Source organism: Phaseolus vulgaris, chromosome 4, assembly GCF_051622355.1.
Source record: "Phaseolus vulgaris cultivar YP4 chromosome 4, ASM5162235v1, whole genome shotgun sequence".
Taxonomy (NCBI): Eukaryota; Viridiplantae; Streptophyta; class Magnoliopsida; order Fabales; family Fabaceae; genus Phaseolus; species Phaseolus vulgaris.
The window spans coordinates 44,028,585-44,037,958 of record NC_143501.1 but is presented as its reverse complement, the minus strand read 5'-3'; the positions used below and the strand labels follow the sequence as shown (position 1 = coordinate 44,037,958).

At 28.0% G+C, this 9,374-nt stretch overlaps 1 protein-coding gene across 1 annotated transcript; it reads right to left on the bottom strand.

Annotated features, from left to right (window-relative positions):
* Nucleotides 1–6,232: 6,232 nt before the first annotated feature.
* On the bottom strand, nt 6,233–8,146 carry LOC137837701 (gibberellin 20 oxidase 1). The gene is made up of 3 exons (XM_068646806.1): nt 7,361–8,146; nt 6,913–7,234; nt 6,233–6,822 (listed from the first exon to the last, which is right to left on the bottom strand). The coding sequence occupies exons 1-3, from the start codon at nt 7,921–7,923 to the stop codon at nt 6,559–6,561; spliced, it is 1,149 nt and encodes a 382-aa protein (XP_068502907.1). The 5' UTR covers nt 7,924–8,146; the 3' UTR covers nt 6,233–6,558.
* Between the last annotated feature and the right edge of the window lie 1,228 nt (nt 8,147–9,374).

The window sequence follows — 9,374 nt, the reverse complement described above, 5'->3', positions numbered from 1 at the left end:
CCTTATACAAATAAGCCAAATTAATATTTCAAACTCTCTAACACATAAGAAAAAATTTCAAAAAAAATAACCACCTAATTCTTCCACTATCCTATATATTTTTGATAGATTTCATGCAAATTAACGATTGAATAACCAGTCAAAATAAGAAAAACTAACTAGACAAATTTTGAAGGAAATCTACTACCATACCTTTAATTGCACTATTATAAAGATTTCGATCAATCATGTTAATAGAAATTTTTTTACAGAAGGATAGATGAAATAAAATATTATCACTACATAAATGATTATAGGTACATAAGGTTATATATTATTTTGAAAATTAAACTAATCATTTTATAGAGTCCATCTACTCTCATGATGAGAATAGTGAAGGTAGAGGCATTAGGTTTTGGTAAAGGGTTGTCCTCTTCTCATAGGGGAGTGGGGGTCCTTGCTTACCATGAATGGGCAACCTTTTGTGCAGTAGGGGATGGATACCCTAGTGTGTTATACACGTTTTAATGGTGGGAGTTTAATCACCACATTTTTATAAGATGGCAATTTGATTTTAACTGGATCTTGGTTATCAGTGCAAGGATTGTTAAGGTGTGACAAACCCTAGTGGTTATGGTGATATTAAGTCGGAGAGAACCTGGTGTAATAGCACTATAAGTATATGGGTCAGAACTCATATTGATAACATGGATAAGTTAGGGTTTGTATATATAGTAGGTGGTTTAAAGGAGTAGATTCTAATGAGAGCATTTTTAAGTGGTTTTGGACTATTAACTCTTTCATGAAATCAATGGTTAAGGTGTTTACAATAACATTTCTATTAGTGTGATATTATATCATGTGATCAAATAACATCATTACAAGAAACCAATTTTAGAGACAAAAATAATTAATTGATATAATAATTAAATTAGAGACTATTTTAGAGACTAAAAAATTTTTGGTTTCTAAATTAGTTTATATTATTGTTAAATAATTTCAAAATTGGTATCAAATTAGCTAACAAAGTTTTAGCTACCAATTATTTAAATTCTAAATTTGGTAGCGAAAACCTTGGTAGCTAATTAGATACCAATTTAGAAACCATTTAACAATAATAGAAACTAATTTAGAAACCAAAATTTTTTTAGTTTTAAAAATATCTCTAATTTAGTCACTATAGCAAATAATTAGTTTTTATTTCATGATTTTCTTGTACTGTGTGTTGTTAGAGGACGAATCTTGAAAAAAATAAAAATAAGTAAAAAATAATATTATTTGAATTAAGGTCATTATCATAATTTGGGTAACATTAATTTAATTTTAGATATTGTTTATTATTTATAATTTACAATATTAAAATATGATTTGGTATTGTTGCAATTGGAACCTATAGGAACACAATATAAAGTAGAGAAAAGTTTTTTACAGTAAAAAAAACTTACATTTAACATTGTTTATAATAATATGATAATATTTTAAATTAAAAAGTCAAATAAAAATAATAAAATATTAATTTATTAAAATGTAAAGTGTATTTTTTTATTATTTACAATATTAATATATCAGCACTGTGTAAAGTAGACTAATGGGGATTACACTTTAATTTGTCACAGTCCGAACTTATAGAGTATGAATTAATGAAAGGCTATGTCATAAACACACAACTCTATAATTATGAAGTTATTATAAATAGTATTAATTGTTTAATAATTGTGATAACCAACTTTTAAATGCAGCAACAGGTCATTTTGGCTCGATATAAAAAGAAAACACTTTTAAATATAATTCTTTTTTTTTTAAATAAACAAAATAACTTAAGGTGAAAATCATTTAAAACAGTTTACAATCTTTTTTGTCTGTACCGTGACAATGCATGGATAGAGAAAGAAAGTTTTGATTAAATTAAATAAGACTCAAAATGATCATATTAATCCTCTCATTTTACAAGGCTAGTATGACAATGCCCTATGATAGGTAATGTAATTTCTTTCTCTTTAAAAAAATGATAGGTGTGTGATTTCTTTCTCTTTCACTCTTTTTTTTCCTCTTTTTTATATTATAATACATATTTCTGGAATAATTTAATATTACACACATATATATATATATATATATATACACGTAAATAGAAAGTCAAAACTCACAACATTTCCTTATGGAGTGCACAAAATTTTCTTTTATAGAGTATAGACATATTTCCTTAATTAGTATTTTTGAGAAAAAAATGTTATACACAAAAAAGGTAAAATAATTTTATGTAGGCATCTAATCACAAACCATTATATATGGTAAGTTTATTTACTTTTACAATAATTATTTTTTAAATCATCAAAACACCTAGAACATTCTTTATCTTTTTTATAATTCTTTGTTAATAATAAAAATTAAACATTATAAGTATATATTACCATTCTTAGATTTATATTTTATATATATATATATATATATATATAAAGATAAACATAAAAAAAAACCCTATTAATTTATTTGTAACTTGTGTTTATTCTCCTAAAAATGCAAACTCTAAAAATCTTTGTATGTATAATTCCCAGTACTTTTCACTTAACTCCACATTTTTGAAGAGATGAAATCTATTAGTTTTAACACTCATCATAAAAAAAAAAATTACAGAAAAAAAATCATAAAAAAAATGATGCAGAAGCGAAATAACTTTTTTTTTTTTTTTTTATATTTAAAGAAAGAATAACATAACTTATTGTAATAACTTGTTGGAATAAACAAAAGTGAAAGTAAGAAATCCTACATGATGAATTGGAAGTCCCATTATAAATCTGATTAATAACATGATCACACCATATTATTGATGGTAGAATCCAAACCTAATCCAGTGCATAATACAAATGAGTGGGTTGTTATCATGTTTTAAAAAGAAAAAGAGAACATGAAGATGTAAACAAAAGAACCATGAAAGGAACTACAGAACAAGAATGGTACAGATAGGAGAGGGGAGGAGGTATCTATGACACAAATCCTAAGAACTGTCGTTTTTGAAGAGAGCATATATAGTTCTGCTGCATACAAAAATGTCTTTTTTTTTTGGTATAATTGAAAATTTGTGAGGTTTGATTTGTTTATGAGCATATATAATGCAGAGAGTTGGATTAGAAGCGATGGCAGAAGAAACAACAGATGGTTTCCACGTGATGCGGGCCTTTTGGAAGAGAGTACGGGAATGGGACTGTCATTGTCCTTACTTGTGGCGGCTGTGCCTTTCCATAACACTCAATCAACAAAGCCTTCTTTTGTAAATTCACTTTCTCTTTTCTTTCCTCATTTTATTATATATAATTTTCTTTTTTTTTCGTATGACATGTCATTTTCTTCGATGTTTGGTGTTTTATAGTGTCAAAATAAAAAAAGATGAATGTATCCTTTAAAGAACATGTTGACATTCTTTGATCCATCCATACATGTCTCACTCTCATATCTTGTTACAACCCTTCAAACTGTCATTTACAGGTATGTGTCAATGAATCAAATGTTTCAATAAAATTAGCAAATAAAAAATAAAACTAATTATAAACATCTTTTATATTTGCTTATATCTATCTAACATATGTGTGTATTTCTAAAATAATATTCATATCTACTTTTAATTATACATTTTTTTTATTTAATTGTGCTTATACAAAAGAAAAATAATATTGGTAATAGTGGATGAAGTGTCCATGATAAGTTGTAGATGGAGAAAAGAAAAAAAAGATAGGACAATTGCTTTTTTTTTTTTAAATTGAATATTGTTGTACTATTTTATGGGATTTGAAGATTTGTTTTCTAGTAGTTGAAGAATAAAATGTTTATAGTATTGCTGAAGAACAAATATATATTAAAGGGTAAAAACAAGAAAATAATTGTGTAAAAAAGTAGTTAAAAAATTAACCATCTTTATTAATTGTTATAAATATATTTGTATATTAAATATTATAAAAAATTTAAGTCACTCTTTAAATATAGAAATATAAATGTCACTATTATAAGGAAATAATAATTTTAACTCAGAAAAAAAATTGCTGCATTTTTTAATTTGTTCTAATATTACACCTAGGTTATGTTTAGTAAATTATTGAGAAGGTACTTGAAAACTGAAAAACTAGCTTAAAAGATAAAAAAAAATCCAACTAAACATATTTAATAAAGTTAATTGTAAAATAATAAATAAGGATATAATTAATTATTGAATCACATTTTAATATTAAGTAATTACATATTTTCAATCATTATAAATTTATATTTTTAATTTATTTAAAAATCTTCATAATCTATTTTTATACAAATTAAATTTCAAGTAATTTTGGGTATTCTTTGTTATATTAAAAAATAAAATAAAAATAAATAAGTTAACATTAAATTAACAATATAAAAATAACATAAGTAAAACCATAATAAAAAAAGCACAGTCATTAACACGATTTAGACGCTAGAGTTTTATTACTATTGTTTTAAGCGTTTAAAATGGAAAAAATTATGTTTTATATGGGTAAATTACTTTGAAATGCTAATATGAATAATTTATATTGAAATAAACTTAAAAAATATTAAAAAAAAATCATCTTACCAACCATAAACGAAATCATTTTATCAAAATTTCATCTACCAATTTCATTTACCAATTGTATCAATAATTTAGATGAAATATTTTATCAAACACACCTAATAAATAACTCATATTTGTAATTGTAAATAGAAGATTAGCTTAGTATACAGTAATCCAATAATTATTTGTCTAATTTTATCTTTTAAATGTTTATGGATTTCAATTTTTATTTTATAAAGTCACGGTTAATGTTATAGGTTTGACCACAATTTAGTCACAGTTACAACTATAGTTAAATCACGTTTATTCATATTCCAAAAAAGCTAGAGACAAATACACTGATGAAAAACTTGCGCGTTTTTCTACAAAGAATAAAGTTTTTTTATACTCTGATAGTGAAAAAAAAACCATTTCTTGAAATAAAATATTATATTTATAATAAAAATAATATTTATTTAAGTGTAAAGGGATGAAACTATTATATTTATAATAAAATAATATTTATTTAAATGTAAAGTGATAAAACTGGTGTGAAGTTATCATTATCTTAATCAGATTTGTTTATGAAAAAAAAAAGAAACGAGTTTATTTTTTAAAATAAATAGATGGAAGAAACACAAAACAAATAGAAATTAGTTAATTTATTGAAAAATGATTTTATTGTGAGGAGAAAAGGCAAAAGATAGGATATGAAATATTAGAAAAAGTAGATGAGAGATGAGAGATCCTTTGGTTGATGATGTTTGTGTTTGTTGTTTGTTACATTGTGAAATGAATTGATTTAATATAATTTTTAAGAGCAATGATTAAAGTATCGTGAGGAGAATGTTGCAGCATCTCAAGACAGGTGCTGGGAGGATTGTAGTGAGCATTCTAAATTACAGAACCCTCCAAATTTCCAGGTATGAAAAATCAGGATAATAAAACCAAAAAACAAGTGCTTGAAGTTGCAGAATATATATGCATAAATTGCAAATGAGATCTATGCCAATCCTCAATGGATTTTAGCTCCCTATTCCTCCGAATCATTCAAATTGTGGGCCACATCTTTTCTTGGATCTATTTGCTGGTTTTTAACCTCTCTCACACATACTTCCAACTCCTAAGACCTTCAAGATAAACAAAGATTATTGCTTTACGCATAGCAGTAGCATATATACCATTCTATTAATTAATTTAAGTACCCTTTTGGATTCATTAGGTGTTAACCTTCGTTTTCTTCGATTCAGTCAAACTGCACCTTACAAAAGAAAAACAATAATTCTGGAAATTCAAAAAAGCAGGTTCTAAAAGGCGGAATCTCAGTTATTTGGCTTGCTTTACATAGAACTTCATTTGCAGCTTATCATCCTGCAAAACCAATGCATGAGTCTTTAATTTTGTTTAAGATGGTTAATGCTGCATAATCTACATGGACAGAATTTTTTACATGATCTTCTTCTTCTTCTTCTTATTATTATAGTTGTTGTTTAATGCTACAAGAGACATAATAAAGAAATTGATGAAGGAATGAAGAAAAAGTGAGTGTAGTATCTGCATGGAGAGTTACTGGGATTAGAAAGAATATCAAGTCCTTCTCAGAATCTTAAGAGAGGTTAGAAGTTATAGAGTGGTTAGAGTGTGATTTTAATGGCTCTGGTTTGTTACCATATCATATGTTATGGTGATGCAGTTGAAACTTGAAAAGAAGAGAAATGTTGGAAGTTTGATAATAGCTTTTCTATATGACCAAAGAAAAATTACAAAATTAGCTGGGGAATTGTTTCTTATGGATTCCTTATAAATATTTTATCTCCCTCGTTTTGTTCATTGCTACTAATGACTAGTGTGCAACACTCAAAAACATGAAGAAAATATGAATTTTCTTCCAATTTTTCATCCTCAGTGCCTTTTTGCTGCTGCCCTTTTTCCTTTAAGTGCTTTCCGCCATCAATTACACTTCCACTTGACACATGTCACTATTGATTCATATGGGAATATCAAAGGCTAATAAATAATATGCCATTCATGTGCTTGAAATTTCAGCTCCTTTTCTGTTGAAGCCAGTTGGTGAATGCCTCAAGGGTTTTCATGTCAGCTCTGTAGTGTTTCTGAGTAAATTCTAGCAGCATAGGCCATGTAAAATCTGGGTACAACCTTGGGGTCAAGTCATCCACCAATTCACTTGGTGGACTGACCACCTTATCACCTTTTGGACACAAAAAGAAAGCAAGAGATTTTCTTGTTGTCTTGCTGTTCACCACTGCCCTATGCAAGCAACTCTTGTACCTTCCATTGGAAAGAGCCTACAGAAAAAGAAAGTGAAACAAGATTGAATAAGAATAACATCACTTGAAGCTCATTGATGGCTGCATTCAAAGAGAGACCAAACATACCATGAAGGTGTCACCTATGTTGACAACAAAAGCATTGAAATTTGGGTTAATGGAATGCCACTCATTGTCAACAAAAACTTGGAGGCCTCCCACTTGGTCCTGGTGAAGAATGGTCAAAGATGTTGGGTCACAGTGAGGTCCTGTGCCCAAAGTCAGGTCAGGTTTTTGACAAGGAGGGTAGTAATTCAGCCTCATTATTGAGTCGTTCTCTTCAAAGAACTCTCTAAAACACGCTTTACCAACTCCAAGACTCATTCCCAAAAGTTCCATTATCCCCAAAGAAAGATTACTCATGGCATCACAATAGTCTTGGTAAACCCTCCTGTTTCACAATGGAAACCACACATAGTTTTAGCATAGAGTCAAAGGAAATGATATCAAACAAGAATACAATAACCAAAACTAAACAAAGAAAAAAATGTTGACATGCTTTTGGTCACCAACTTACCCAAATTGCTCAAACTCCTGGCCCAGTGTGTTGCACAAGTAGTCTTTGACAATAGTGGATGATTTCTCCTCAGCTGAGAACTGAAAAGAGAGTGTCTCTTTCCATGGAAGCTTGGAAGAGAATCTGCCAGTGAAGCTACTAGCATAGCCACAGTGTTCCCCTGTTTTCCTCTGAGCTCTCTGTTTCTGAGTCAGGGGAACCTCAAAGAAGTCATCCATGTAGCTATGAGCATGAGAGATTAAGTTGGCATCAATCCCATGGTTCACCACGAGAAAGAAACCGTGCTTTTGGCATGCTTCACCGACCATCCTTGCAGCTTCCATTGTGGCAACAGGGTCACCAGAGAGGAACCCCCTCAAGTCAATGAGAGGGACAACAAGCTCAGGCACATTCATGCATGGCTTCTCATCATCAGGCCAAATGAATTGCTTTGGTAGGTTGAGTTGGTGCCTTAGAAGTGAGGCATCAAAAACCAATGGTGCTTCATCTTCTTTGTTGTCTTGGTGGTGGTGCTTTTGTGGCTGAGACATGGTTTGTATATTTGTCATGCAATCTATGGCCATTGTATTAACAATGCAAAACTAGTTTCCAATAGTAAAATAATTGGAATAATAAAAGGTATGGTTTGAGAGAAACAGAGGAAAAACAGAGAGAGAGAGAGATGAATAAGTTCGGGAGAGAGGATGAAGGAAAAGCCAAGGCCGCTTATTGGAGAAAACAGAGAGGAATTGAGCATTATATAGGCAGAGCTTCTCTCTCTCTTTCAGAAAAAAGGAATATATTTTCACATTCTCACACATATTTTTTAACTTTTATCCTTTTTAAAATAATGAAATACATGTTAGGAATATATATTCTCGCACTCTCTTTTTTAATACATTCGTAATCAACTCTTATTTTTTTTATAGTGTTTACGATGAATAGATACTATCATCAACGAACAGTCAGTTATTGTAAGAAACAAAAATGATAAAATTATTCTATAATTAAATCGATAAAATTAAAATTAAATGTATGTGATTTTTTTTTAAACATTCACACTAATTAATTTGTGACCTTTATCTTTTATAAATTATTTAGTTACTTAAATTTATAATTCTTGCATTCTTAGAATTTTAACAATTCTCAACCCAATATATGTTAAAGTTCTTATATATATATATATATATATATAATTCTTAGGTATATCTTGAAGTCAATATCTATGGGAACCAAATATTTTGAGGTCTTTTTCTCATAAAATACCTTTTATTGTGAGTTATTTTCTAAATTTAATTAAATACACCAATGTTTTAAGCTATTAAAACCTAACTTTGCATAGTATATACAATATTTGGTTTATTTTAATAATTTTAATTTGACTTTTTAATCATAAACAATAAAAAAATAAAGCAATAACTCTACCAATAGAGAAATAAAATTTAATAAAAAAATTATATTAATAATGTAACACTCTAATTATTTACTAATTATATTATGTTGTGAACCTAAGCAGGAGACTATACTATTAAATATTATTTATGCACACATAAAACTTAATACAAGATATTCATTAGGAGAAAAGAAAAGTTTAATAAAATGTTTATGATCTTTTAGATTATTCTACATCTATATATGTATATATTCATGTACATATTATGGTTATCGTAGTTTCTAAAATAAACAATATATTTAAGGGTAAACTATTGAAATAAATTTTTAATATAAGAAAAAGTTATATAAAAAAAGATATTTCAATCAAAAAATCACAATAATTCAAGCTCCTTCAAATACCAACAAATAAAAACAATAGAGATCCCACATAGATTTATATAATCAAGGATATTCAACAAGTGAAATAGTGAAATATGAATTGACTCCTTCTAGAAGATTCGTATTAAGTATGTCCTACTAGAGCTAACATCTTATTCAATATAGTACTTAGATTTACAAGTGAATCCAATAATCATAGTATCAGGGTAAGTTCAACATAATCTAGGTTGTGCATCTACATATGTCACGGTGTGTAAGAACT

Excerpts from the sequence above, each read along its gene's own strand:
- LOC137837701 (XM_068646806.1), bottom strand. The coding sequence starts at position 7,923 with ATGGCCATAGATTGCATGACAAATATACAAACCATGTCTCAGCCACAA. Across the intron at positions 7,235-7,360 it reads CAGGAGTTTGAGCAATTTGG|GAGGGTTTACCAAGACTATT; the intron begins GTAAGTTGGTGA and ends ATTGTGAAACAG. Across the intron at positions 6,823-6,912 it reads ACATAGGTGACACCTTCATG|GCTCTTTCCAATGGAAGGTA; the intron begins GTATGTTTGGTC and ends CTTTTTCTGTAG.